Source organism: Scyliorhinus canicula, chromosome 17, assembly GCF_902713615.1.
Source record: "Scyliorhinus canicula chromosome 17, sScyCan1.1, whole genome shotgun sequence".
In the NCBI taxonomy this organism is placed as follows: domain Eukaryota; kingdom Metazoa; phylum Chordata; class Chondrichthyes; order Carcharhiniformes; family Scyliorhinidae; genus Scyliorhinus; species Scyliorhinus canicula.
Window position 1 is genome coordinate 132997635 of NC_052162.1, and position 14037 is coordinate 133011671.

Here is a 14037-nt window from a genome sequence, read left to right on the forward strand (position 1 = left end):
CCTTTTCTTTAATTGGTTAAAATTCTTGTCCGAAGGCAGCACAATGGCACAGTGGTCAGCACTGCCTCACGGCGCCGAGGTCCCAGGTTCAATCCCGGCTCTGGGTCACTGTCCATGTGGAGTTTGCACATTCTCCCCGTGTTTGCTTGGGTTTCGCCCCCACAACCCAAAGATGTGCAGCGTAGGTGGATTGGCCACGCTAAATTGCCCCTTAATTAGAAAAAATGAATTGGGTAGTCTAAAAAAATTTTTTAATTCTTGTCCGAACCAAAGCAAATTTATTAAATGGTAAGTTGGGGATCGCTGAAATAAATTTAGGATCAGAAAGCATCAATCTTCAATTTAAAACTTTCACTTCTGTAGCGCCTTTGATAACCACAGCATGTCCCAAAGAGCTTCTGAAGTGTTGTCACTGTTGTTGGAAATGCAGCAGCCAATTTCCACAAAGCAAGATCCCACAAACAGCAATGTTGCAGATGATCGGATTTTGGCGATGTTGATTGAGGGATTAAATATTTGCCAGGACACCGGGCTTTATGGGCTGGTTTAGCTCAGTGGGCTGGACTGCAGGTTTGTAATGCAGAACAAGGCCAGCAGTGGGTTCAATTCCCATACCGGCTTACCCGAAAAGGCTCCGGACTCTGGCGACGAAGGGCTTTTCACGGTAACTTCATACTTGTGACAGTAAAAGATTATTGTCTTCCCAACTCTTCTTCACAATTGTGGCTGTGGGAACTTTTACAGGACAGACAGGGCTTCAGTTCAACATCTTACTTGAAAGAAGCTCTGACAGTGCAGCACTCCCTCAGTGCTGGGACGAGGAATATTGGATGTGATTTTTCTCCTCGGGTCCCTGGACTGGGACTTGATTAAATTGAATTGATTGGGACTTTAATGGGGATGTTTGGGAGGGGTTGCAGTTTATATCTGTTGTATGTTTGGGATTGAGGTGGCTATGGTTGTCGGGGGTGGGGTGGTCAGGGTAACGGAATGGGGAATATGATAGATTGGAGAAATTTAGTTTGTTCTCACTGGTATGACGGAGGTTGAGGGGTGACCTGATAAAAGTCTACAGGATTATAAGGGGCATGGACAGAGTGGATAGAAGCTTTTTCCTAGGGTGCAAGAGTCAATTACGAGGGGGCAGAGGTTTAAGGGGCAAGGTTTAAAGGAGATGTACAAGGCCAGCATTTTGAACAGAGAGTGGTGAGAGCCAGGAACTCCCTGCCGGGGGAGGGTCCCCTGGGGGAGTTTAAGTGTTTTCAGGGTGTTGGGTTTTGGTTGCTCATCCATAGCCGGTATGGGCTGGGAGGCGTAGTTTGTTTTTGTTGTTTGAGCATACACCATGGGTGGGGGTTACATTTGCTAGCTGTAAAGTATCAGCTAGTGAACGGAGTACGGTGGGGAGAGGGGCTGCGGCTTGTTGGAGCTGCTAGAGCAAGGTTCAGTGAGCCAAGCTTAGTTGTTTGTGTGTGGGGGGGGGGGGGGGGGGGGGGAAGAGATAAGGGATATGTTTTTCTGGAAAAAAAAAATTCCGGGTTTATGACGAGGAGGCTGGAGGGAGGGATGTGACTGGGACTAAGGGCTTGTCAGTGCCACGTCCTTGGGAATGGGCTGGGGGCTGTCTTGCGTGGGTTCTGTCCGCGGGTCATCCAGAGGTGGCAAACTTTGTCTTTTACCTTTAGAAATTGGTCAGTCAGTGAGTGGGGGAATCTCGAGTTCATTTTTTTCTCTTCAAGGGAAGGTCTTCCGTTTGTATGGATTTGTTTTTGTGTTTTATAAAATGAAAAATGTAATTAGAATATTTTTATTAAAAAAAAATTCCTTTAAGACCTCAAAATTGTGGAGTCAGTTCATGTGTGGGCTTAACTGCCTTTTGCTGAGGGATTTAAACACGAGGGACATCCCCGGCTCCTCCAGTCTCAGAAGAACAAATAAAATTACAGCACAGGAACAGGCCCTTCGGCCCTCCAAGCCTGCACTGACCATGCTGCCCGTCTGAACTAAAACCCTAATGCTTCCGGGGACCATATCTCTCTACTCCCATCCTATTTATGTATTTGTCAAGACGTCACTATCGTATCCACTTCCACTCCCTCCCCCGGCTGGGAGTTCCTGGCTCTCACCACCCTCTGTTCAAAATGCTGGCCTTGTACATCTCCTTTAAACCTTGCTCCTTGCACCTTAAACCTATGCCCCCTCATAATTGACTCTTGCACCCTAGGAAAAAGCTTCTATCCACTCTGTCCATGGCCCTTATAATCTTGTAGACTTTTATCAGGTCGCCCCTCAACCTCTGTCGTACCAGTGAGAACAAACTAAATTTCTCCAACCTATCATCATAGCTAATGTCCTCCATACCAGGCCAGATCCTGGTAAATTTAAAAAAATAAATAAATTTAGAGTACCCAATTCATTTTTTCCAATTAAGGGACAATTTAGCGTGGCTAATCCACCTACCCTGCACCTCTTTGGGTTGTGGGGGCGAAACCCACGCAAACATGGGGAGAATGGGCAGCACAGTAGCATTGTGGATAGCACAATTACTTCACAGCTCCAGGGTCCCAGGTTCAATTTCGGCTTGGGTCACTGTCTGTGTGGAGTCTGCACATCCTCCCCGTGTGTGCGTGGGTTTCCTCCGGGTGCTCCAGTTTCCTCCCACAGTCCAAAGATGTGCGGGTTAGGTGGATTGGCCATGATAAATTGCCCTTAGTGTCCAAAATTGCTTTTAGTGTTGGGTGGGGTTACTGGGTTATGGGGATAGGGTGGAGGTGTTGACCTTGGGTAGGGTGCTCTTTCCAAGAGCCGGTGCAGACTCGATGGGCCAAATGGCCTCCTTCTGCACTGTAAATTCTATGAATGTGCAAACTCCACATGGGCAGTGACCCAGAGGTCGAACCTGGAACATCGGCGCCATGAGGCACCAATGCTAACCACTGCGCCACCGTGCTGCCCTGGCTAATACCCTTTCCAAAGCCTCCACATCCTTCTGGTAATGTGGCGACCAGCATTGAACACTATATTCTAAGTACGGCTTAACTAAGGTTCTATAAAGCGGCAACATGACTTGCCAATTTTTAAACTCAATGCCCCGGCCGTTGAAGGCAATCATGCTGTATACCATCTTCACTACCTTCTGCACCTGCATTGCCACTATCAGTGACATGTGTACCTGTACACCCAGATCCCTCTGCCTATCAATATTCTTAAGTGTTCTGCCATTTACTGTATATTTCCCACCTGCATTAGACCTTCCAAAATGTGTTACCTCACATTTATACGGAATAAACTCCATCTGCCATCTCTCCGCCCAAGTCTTCAACTTATCTATATCCTGCTGTATCCTGACGGTCCTCATCGCTTTCCGCAATTCCACCAATCTTCCCAATCCGCAAACTTCCCAATCAAATCAGTTATTTTCTTCCAAATCATTTGTACATATTCCGAACAGCAAAGGTCCCAGCACTGATCCCTGAGGAACACCACTAGTCACAGCCTTCAGAAACGCACCCTTCCATTGCTCTCTGTCTTCTATGATGGAGACGTTTCTGTATCCATCTTGTCAGCTCACCTCTGATCCTGTGCGACTTCACCTTCTGTACCAGTCTGCCATGACGGACCTTGTCAAAGACCTTACTGAGATCCATGTAGACAGCATCCACTGCCTCATCCTCATCAATCATCTTTGTCACTTCCTCGAAAAACTCGATCAAGTTTGTGAGACACGACCTCCGCTTCACAAAACCATGTTGACTCTCACTAATACGTCCACTTATTTCCAAGTGGGAGTAAATTGTGTCGCGATGAATCCTCTCCAAATATTTCCCTACCACTGACGTAAGGCTCACCGGCCTGTAGTTCCCTGGATTATCCTTGCTACCCTTCTTAAACAAAGGAACAACATTGGCTATTCTCCAATCCTCTGGGACCTCCCCTGTAGCCAGTGAGGATACAAAGATTTATCTCAAGGCCGCAGCAATTTCCTCCTTTGCCCTTCACAGTATTCTGGGGTATATCCCATCAGGCCGTGGGGACTTGTCTACCTTCATATTTTTCAAGACCCCCAGTACCTCCTTTCTGATCTTAGCATGACACAAACTATTTACACACCCTTCTCCAGGCTCATCATCCACCAAGTTCTTCTCTTTGGTGAATACTGATGCAAAGTACTCATTTAATACCCTGTCCCTTTCCTCTGGCTCCACTCATAGATTCCCCCCCCCCTGTCCTTGAGTGGGTCAATCCTCTCCCTGGCTACCCCCTTGCTCTTTATATATGTTAATATGGGGGCAGCACGGTAGCATAGTGGTTAACACTTTGGCTTCACAGCGCCAGGGTCCCAGGTTCGATTCCCGGCTTGGGACACTGTTTGTGCAGAGTCTGCACGTTTTCCCTGTGTCTGCGTGGGTTTCTTCCTGGTGCTCCGGTTTCCTGCCACAAGTCCCTTAAGACGTGCTGTTAGGTAATTTGGACATTCTGAATTCTCGCTCCGTGTACTCGAAGAGGCACTGGAATGTGGCGGCTAGCGGCTTTTCAAGTAACTTCATTGCAGTGTTAATATAACTTGTGACAATAAAGATTATTAAAATTAAAACGACTTGGGATTTTCCTTAAGCTTGCTGGCCAATGACTTTTTGTGACCCCTTTTAGCCTTCCAGACTCCTTGCTTAAGTTTCTTTCTACTTTCCTTGTACTCCACACTTGCTTTGTGTGTTCCCAGCGGTAGAGTGAGGGATATGCCGGCTTATGAGGTTCACATTTTAATTGAATATTAGGCTGCTGATGGCCCACATCACCTCATGGATACCCTGTTTTTATCGAGACGTGTTCTGAATCTACCTCATTTAGCACAGTGATAGTGTCATACAGGACAGTGGAGGGTATCCTCAGTGTGAAGATGGGACTTTGTCTCATAAGATCACAAGAATATTGTTTTTCTATTCTTCCTGCCAAAGTGGACAAGTGAAATGCATCACATGGCCCGAGGCCAGGACAAAGTCACACTTTAATTGTTTAATTTCAGGGAAACTGCTGTGAATCCCATAAAGGTTGGATGAGCTAAGGTCTGGAACCGTTAACACTCCAGCCATTGAAAATGAACAGTTATACATCAGTTCGAGTGAAGACAACGGTGAGGTTTCAAACCTTCAGCCTTGTATCTTAAATTTGTTTAACCTTCAACTTGTAGTTTCTGGAAAGAAGCAGTCACTTTCTATCACATGATATAACCACCTTTGGCTTGTGAACTTAAAGAATTTAAGTTCTCCAATCGGTTTTCATAGTTCTTTCGTTAGTTTAACTCATATTACTTACAAATGTTTTATTTGAATATGTCATGCTGTATTTTATAATATATTTTGCTCTCTCAACATTTACACACTGACACCTTATTGCACTGATTTTATGCACGCTTGTAAATTTTATGTCTGAGATAACTTTGTAATTTCTGTATTAGTTTAAGGCTGTGTGTCAATGTGTATCCTTTTCATTAACTGTGTTCCAAGCTTTTGCAGCCACTATGAAAACATAAACCAGCAGTTTATTTTTCAAAACATATTGATAGGTGCCTGTCCCAGTGAGAACTACAGGATTTCTATACGTCAACTAGACATTTGGGACAATGTGCCTGTGATGAGTGTATTTCAGATAGATTGTATTATAGGTATTTGGTGCAGTAAGGGTTAAAGGTCTGGGTTAGTGTGTGTATGACTGCTGCAGTCATGGTGTTGTAAGGGTTAAAGGCCTGGGTTAGTGTGTGTATGACTGCTGCAGTCATGGTGCAGTAAGGGTTAAAGCCTGGGTTAGTGTGTGTATGACTGCTGCAGTCATGGTGTTGTAAGGGTTAAAGGCCTGGGTTAGTGTGTGTATGACTGCTGCAGTCATGGTGCTGTAAGGGTTAAAGGTCTGGGTTAGTGTGTGTGTGACTGCTGTAGGGTTAAAGGTCTGGGTTAGTGTGTGTATGACTGCTGCAGGGTTAAAGGTCTGGGTTAGTGTGTGTGACTGCTGCAGGGTTAAAGGTCTGGGTTAGTGTGTGTGTGACTGCTGCAGGGTTAAAGGTCTGGGTTAGTGTGTGTGTATGACTGCTGCAGGGTTAAAGGTCTGGGTTAGTGTGTGGGTGACTGCTGCAGGGTTAAAGGTCTGGGTTAGTGTGTGTGTGACTGCTGCAGGGTTAAAGGTCTGGGTTAGTGTGTCTGTGTATGACTGCTGCAGGGTTAAAGGTCTGGGTTAGTGTGTGTGTGTGACTGCTGCAGGGTTAAAGGTCTGGGTTAGTGTGTGTGTGTGACTGCTGCAGGGTTAAAGGTCTGGGTTAGTGTGTGTGTGTGACTGCTGCAGGGTTAAAGGTCTGGGTTAGTGTGTTTGTGTGACTGCTACAGGGTTAAAGGTCTGGGTTAGTGTGTATGTGTATGACTGCTGCAGTGGTGTTTTTAAAGAATCCTGGTTTGAAAGATTTTGGCAGCCAGAGGTGTAATTATGGCATTGTAAAAGGTTAGGGTGAATGGAGTTTTATTTGTATTAAGGGAGTTCCCTGTGGAGTTAATTAAGTTTCATCTTGGTAAGATGATGTAATTAATGGGAGGAGCTATGGTACCAGGCATTTTGCAGAAAAGCAGTTGAATTGAGTTTACGTTTGGAAGGTGAGCTGAAACGAGCTGAGAAGTAGCTTCTGAAGAAATACAGCCAGAGTTTCTGCATGGGTCTGATTGTCAGTAAATGGTCAGCCTGAAGTTCAGTTGCTGCCATATGAGCCTCCCCCAGATTGTCCTTTCTGAGCTCCAGACAGGTGATGTTAAACACTCAGGTGGGAAACACAAAAATATACAACAGGTTTAAACAAAGTTGATTTATTTGACATTTATCCAGAATATTAAACTTCATTCCAACTACTGGAATTATTATCAGCAGAAACAAACTACAACTGTCAGAATGAACATGGTTCAGTCCTGGATGTGAATAACAGCAGAATCCAACCCCTGTAATCGCCATGAATTCACTGGTGCCTCAGTGAGTGAAATGACCAAGTGAATCTCTTGCCACACACAGAGCGGGTGAACAGCCTCTTACTCGTGTGAATGTGTTTGTCTGTCAGCAGATCCGATTGATTTTAAATCTCTGCTCACACTCAGAACTTTGAAAAGTGTGGACAAGTGAATGTGTGTTGAGGTGGGATGACTGAGCGAATCTCTTCCCACACATGCAACAGATGCACAGTCTCTGCCCAGTATGAGTGCGCTGATGGAAACTGAGTCCACATGATCACTTGAACCCAGTCCCACGAGATCCTGAATGGTCTCTTGTCAGTGTGAACACGCTGATGGGACAGCAGCTCCAGAGAAATTTTAAAACACATTTTAAATAGCTTCCGACAGTATGAACACGCTGGTGTGTTAACAGGTTGGTGAATCAGTGAATCCCTCCCCACACATGGAGCAGGTGAATGACCTCGCCCCGATGTGAACTCACTGGTGTGTTAACAAGGTTTGGGCAGCACGGTAGCATTGTGGTTAGCATAAATGCTTCACAGCTCCAGGGTCCCAGGTTCGATTCCCGGCTGGGTCACTGTCTGTGTGGAGTCTGCACGTCCTCCCCGTGTGTGCGTGGGTTTCCTCCGGGTGCTCCGGTTTCCTCCCACAGTCCAAAGATGTGCAGGTTAGGTGGATTGGCTATGCTAAATTGCCCGTAGTGTCCTAAAAATGTAAGGTTAAGGGGGGGGGGGGGTTTGTTGGGTTACGGGTATAGGGTGGATACGTGGGTTGGAGTAGGGTGATCATTGCTCGGCACAACATCGAGGGCCGAAGGGCCTGTTCTGTGCTGTACTGTTCTATGTTCTAAGGTGGTGAATCAGTGAATCCCTCCCCACACATGGAGCAGGTGAATGACCTCTTCCCAGTGTGAACTCACTGGTGTTGCTGCAGGATGGACAATCAGCTGAACCTCTTCCTGCACTGAGAGCAGATGAATGGAGTAGAACCGGAGTGACTGCACTGGTGAACCATCAGTGAATGTGGGTTTTACAGTTCCTGTCACAGCCTCAGCATTTAAACCCTCTCTCTGCAGCATGAACTCACTGGTGTGCGGGGCGGCTGGATGGAAGAAGATGGGAGACTCAGACAAGGGGGAAATTAAGAGTTGGTTTGTCCCAATGGGCTAGTGGGAGGGAGGGAACCAGCAGAGGCAGCTGATCGGATTTTCACAATCTTAGTGGCAAAGAGGCTCCAAGAGCCCCTCACATTTGTTGTTAGTGATGAAGATGGAGGAGACTGGGCAGAGGGAGAGCATTCAAAAGGAAATAACTTGTGTTAGAGACAGTAAAAACATTCACCAAACTGCTCAGCACAAAGGTGTTTTTTTTAACTTTTATCCATAACATGTCCTACAACTGTGCTGGGGTCTATTAACCTCAGCAGAAACACATGCCAATAAAAATGATTCAGTCCCGGATGTGATTAACAGCAAATTCCAATCACTGCAGTCACTGGTGAACGCCCTGGTGTTTCCGCAGGTGAGATGACTGAGTGAATCCCATCCCACATTTGGAGCAGGTGAACGGCCTCTCCCCAGTGTGAACTCGCTGATGTTTCCGCAGGTTGGATGACTGGCTGAATCTCTTCCCACACGTGGAGCAAGTGAACGGTCTCTCCCCAGTGTGAACTCGGTGGTGTCTCAGCAGGGTGGATGAATCAGTAAATCCCTTTCCACAACTGGAACAGATGAATGGCCTCTCTCCAGTGTGAACTCGCTGGTGTTTCAACAAGATGAATGACTGAGTGAATCCTTTCCCACACTCAGAGCAGGTGAACGGTCTCTCCCCGGTATGACCTCGCTGGTGTTTTAGCAGGGTATTTGACTGAGTAAATCCCTTCCCACACACAGAGCAGATAAATGGCCTCTCTCCGTTATGAATTCGCTGGTGTTTCAGCAGATCAGATGAATCAATGAATCCCTTTCCACAATCAGAACAGGTGAATGGCCTCTCCCCTGTGTGAACTCGCTGGTGTTTCAGCAGGATAGACGAGGTAGGGAATCCCTTCCCACACTCGGGGCACGTGAACGGTTTCTCTCCAGTGTGAACCCGTTGGTGTGTCAGCAGGACGGATGAGGTAGTAAATCCTTTCCCACACTCCTGGCAGCTGAACGGTCTCTCCGCAGTGTGAACCCACTGGTGTTTCAGCAGGTGGGATGAACAGATGAATCCCTTCCCACACTTGGAGCAGGTGAATGGTCTCTCCCCAGTGTGAACTCGCCGGTGTGTCAGCAAGATGGATGAGGTGGTGAATCCCTTCCCACAGTCAGAGCAGGTGAACGGTCTCTCTCCACTGTGATTGTGTCGATGAGTTTTCAGCTCAGACGAGTATCTGAATCTCTTCCCACAGACTCCACAATTCCATGGTTTCTCTCCAGTGTGTTTGCATTTATGTCTCAACAGGCCAGATGATCGGCTGAATCCTCGTCCACACACAGAACACGTGTACGGTTTCTCTCCACTGCTTTCTCCTTCCATGTTCAAGATTAAGTGATATTCAGATTACAATAATTTAGGCAATCGTGTCAGATCCTGATGTGATGTTTGGCTTGAGTTTCCTGCCTTGATCTCCTGCTTTTCCAACATCCTGTGAAAACAATGTCAAAGGTTAAAAATTCAACAGAGACAAATATTTTTCTTGGTTTGAGTTTGCTTTGTGTCACGCCCTAAGGGGTTTCCAAAATCCATTACTGTCAGTCCAGGATACCAATTCAGAACATTTACATATATATTTCACAGAATCTCTACAGTGCAGGAGGCCATTGAGCCCAGAGTCTGTATTGACCCTCCGACAGAGCATACTGCCCAGGCCCACACCCTCAAGCTATTCCCATAACTCCACTGAACCTTTAGACATGAAGGGGCAACTGAGGGATGCCAATCCACCGAACCTGCAACACCTTTGGACTGTGGGACTAAACCAGAGCACCAGGAGGAAAGCCACACAGACACGGGGAGAACGTGCAAACTCCCCGCAGTCACCCAAAGTCAGAATCAAACCCGTGTTCCCAGTGCTGTGAGACAGCAGTGCTAACCACTGTGCCACCGCACCTGGACAGTGATGACCCTGCACATGTCCTGCCCCCCTGAGAAAGATGACTGCTATTAACCCAAGTCCATCAGTTTTTCCTTTGTTATTTTATGGGATGTGGGTTTCATTGAATTTGTTTCTAACCCCTTATTGCCCTTGTCAGAGGGTCGTTAAGAGTTTGAATCTCATGTAGGCCAGACTAGGGAAGGACAGCAGATTCCCTTCAGTTTACAATTGATGATAGCTGTAATGGTAATTCTTACTGACAGTGGATTTACGTTCCAGATTCCTCCCCCTTTATTAATATAATTTAAATTTCCCCAACTCCAGGATGGGATTGGAGCCCCTGTCCCCAGACCATTGGCCTGGGTCTCTGATCCACTGGTATTACCCCCCCCTCTCCCCAATTGCAGAGGTTCTGCAATTACCACCCGGGTTGGTGCAAACGGCGGACGGGGAGCTTCTCGTTCTGGGTTTGAGGCCTCCTCCAGTGGGTGTTCCTGAAGCCTCTGCACCCACTCCGCCCCTTCCCTGCAGCTCCACACTGCGCATGGGCCGGCTGAACACGCACGGCACATGCTCTATTCACCACCAACCATTGCGCATGAGCATACATCTGCTATTGTGATGATCGGGCATATTCTCTTTCGCCAGGAATGCTGGGTAAGACCCCCGCCAATGAAAGCTGATATTGTTCGATTAAAATTGTGTTTCATGTCTGATTATGATTGCAGCCATAGAGTTAACATTTAAAAATTATTCAACTAATTGATGCACCAACCAATTTCCCAGGAAGCATAGTCCTGTCCGAAGTGTAATTAACTGCAGAACAACCCCGATAGTTCGAAATGAACTCACTGGCGCCTCAGCAAGTGGGGTGAACAAGTGAATTTTCCCCATACACAGAATATTTAAACCGTGTCTTGCCAATAGGAATTCAGCAATTGTGGATTAGAGCCCTTTGAACCTTTAAAGCTGGAGCGTTAAGGAGTAGGGAAACTGAGTAAATCCCTCATACACATTATGTATCTGAATGGTCTCTCTCTCCAGTGTGTCTGTGTGGCCAAGTCAGTAAATGGCATGACCGAGTGAACATTTTTCCACTTTCAACTGATGAACAATCTTTTTACAGTAAGATTTACACATGAGTTTCCAGCCCAGAGAAGGATTTCAAACCTCAAAATACACTTTCCAGATGAAGCGGGACATACTTACACTTCTTGCAATTGAGTGTTGTCCACTTGCTGCTCACTGTGTGATCGCCACACAGAGGAAACGAAATTCAGATTGTGTGACTGCTTTGTGGAACATCACCACTCAGTCCATGAATGTGATTCTGAGCATTCATTTGAATTCTCTGCTCCACTCCCAGTCTGACCTATGTACCCTGGATGTCCTGCACTGTTCCAATGAAACTTAATGGAAGGTCAGAGAATTGATCCTCACCTGTTGATCAGGCACATTACAAACCCAACATTCATTTCAACAATTTCAGATAGTAACATCATTCAATCTTTCAGACAGTAGATGTTGATAATGGTTCATCTGTTATAATTTTAAATTGGGACCTGCCTTTTGTTTCTTTTCTTGGTCTATTAGTTAATTTACTTCTCTCATGATTACAATATTGCCTTGTACCATTGTCCCCTTTGCCATTTATCAATCCTATCCTGAGATCCTTTGTTCTTTCCGCCTCAGCCCCTGATTTTTTTCCTGACTCTGCTGGCTCTATTTAAATCTAAGTATTTTTTACTTCTTTCTGTCTATTAATCTAAGTTAGCAATCTTCATAGAATTTACAGTACAGAAGGAGGTCATTCGGCCCATCGAGTCTGCACCGGCTCTTGGAAAGAGTACCCTACACCCCCACCCTATCCTCATAGCCCAGTAACCCCATCCAACACTAAGGGCAATTTTGGACACTGAGGGCAATTTAGCATGGCCAATCCACCTAACCTGCACATCTTTGGACTGTGGGAGGAAATTGGAGCACCCGGAGTAAACCCACGGACACACGGAGAGAACGTGCAGACTCCGCACAGACAGTGACCCAAGCTGGGAATCGAACCTGGGACCCTGGAGCTGTGAAGCAATTGTGCTATCCACAATGCTACCGTGCTGCCCATATGGAATGGTGAAATATATCTGCTCCTTTTAGTGCCTACCCCATTCTGTCTCTCTTTGTCTCTATATTTGGCTCAGTCTCCTTCACTTTACATTCTGCCTATCTGTGTCTCTATTGCTTTTCCCCTTTTTTCCCTTTGTTCTCTCTATTCACTCACTGCCTCTGAGGAACTAAGTTTCACTGGACTGATTGCTGAGATCAGGCAGTTGTCCTCGGAGGAGAGGTTCTGTGGGAACAGTCTGTCCTCTCTGGAGTTGAGAATAATGCAAAGCAGTCGAATTGAAAAGTGAGTTGAAAGGAAGGGATCCGGAAAGCAGCAAACACTTCATGTTGTTCCAAGGGAAGTGGGGTCTGGTTGTGTCGATAAGTTCATAAGATATAGGAGCAGAATTAGGCCATTTTGTCAATCGACTCTGCTCTGCCATTCGATCATGGCTGATCCCATCCAGGCCGTAACTCCACTGTCCTTCCCATTCTCCATAACCCTTCAACTCATTACCTATTAAAAATCTGTCTAACTCCTCTAAATTTACTCATTGTCCCAGCATCCACCGCACTCTGACACAGTAAATTCCACAGATTCAGCCCTTTGGGAGAAATAGTTTCTCCTTAACTCCGTTTTAAATTTGCTACCTCTTATCAAAGGGTGAGGGGTTTGCCTCCTCATCAACTCCTCCTGGTGCTTGGATGTGGTGACCCTGGCGACCTACTGCTCCCCAGACCTGGAATACTTGACCGTAAAGTGCCACCCATACTATCTTCCACGTGAGTTCACTTCAGCCATTATCACAGCGGTCTACATCCCACCCCAGGCAGAAGTGAGGAAGGCGCTGGATGAACTGTACACAGTCATAAACAACTATGAAACAGAACACCCGGAGGCCTTGTTCATTGTGGCCGGAGACTTCAACAAAGCCAACCTCAAGAGTGTACTGCCAAAATTCCACCAGCACATCTCCTGTCCCACCAGGGGCGACAACACTCTTGACCACTGCTACTCAAAAATCATGGGTGCCTACTGTTCCATCCCCCGACCGCACTTTGGGAAATCAGACCAGAAGACTGTGCTCCTTCTCCCGGCTTACAAGCAGAAACTCAAGTGGGAGAATCCAGCTAAGAAGGTTGTGCAGTGCTGGTCCGAGGAGACAGAAGAGCTCTTACGTGACTGCTTAGAGACAGTGGATTGGTCCATATTTAAGAACTCAGCGACTAACTTAAATGAGTATGCCACCACCGTCACAGACTTCATCAGCAAATGTGTGGACGACTGCGTGCCAAAGAAAGCAGTATGTACGTTCCCCAACCGGAAACCATGGCTCAACCGCGAGATTGACCCCCTACTGAAGGACAGATCTGAGGCGTTCAAGGCAGACGACCCTGTCCTATACAAGAAATCCAGGTACAACCTCCGCAAAGCCATCTGAGATGCCAAGAGAGAATATCAAACTAAGCTAGAGTCACAGACAGACTCTCGGCGATTGTGGCAAGGACTAAACAACATAACGGGCTACAAAGCGAAGCCGAGCAGTATCTCTGGCAGCAGCGCACCCCTCCCCGATGAACGTAATGCATTCTATGCTCGGTTTGAGCAGGTAACCAACAATCCGCTGTCGAGTGCCCCAGCAGCCCATAATTCACCCATACCCACCATCACAGTTTCCGAAGTCAGATCGGCCTTCCTGAAAGTGAACCCATGGAAGGCGATGGGCCTGGACGGGATCCCTGGTCGTGCACTCAGAGCCTGCACATACCAGCTGGCAGAGGTATTCACAGACATCTTTAACCTATCCCTACTCCACTCTGAAGTCCCCACCTGCTTCAAGAAGACCACCATCATACTGGTACCAAAGAAGAACCAGGC

At 46.7% G+C, this 14037-nt stretch overlaps 1 protein-coding gene across 2 annotated transcripts; it reads right to left on the reverse strand.

The window, feature by feature from the left end:
- Window positions 1–7788: 7788 nt before the first annotated feature.
- Window positions 7789–10622, reverse strand: LOC119951156 (zinc finger protein 229-like). 2 transcript variants are annotated; one of them, XM_038774176.1, is made up of 2 exons: window positions 10316–10622; window positions 7789–9608 (listed from the first exon to the last, which is right to left on the reverse strand). In XM_038774176.1, the coding sequence occupies exon 2, from the start codon at window positions 9497–9499 to the stop codon at window positions 8471–8473; it is 1029 nt and encodes a 342-aa protein (XP_038630104.1). In that variant the 5' UTR covers window positions 9500–9608; window positions 10316–10622; the 3' UTR covers window positions 7789–8470. The 2 variants fall into 2 exon arrangements, with proteins under 2 accessions (XP_038630104.1, XP_038630103.1); XM_038774175.1 differs by having other exon boundaries at window positions 10481–10603.
- Window positions 10623–14037: the final 3415 nt, after the last annotated feature.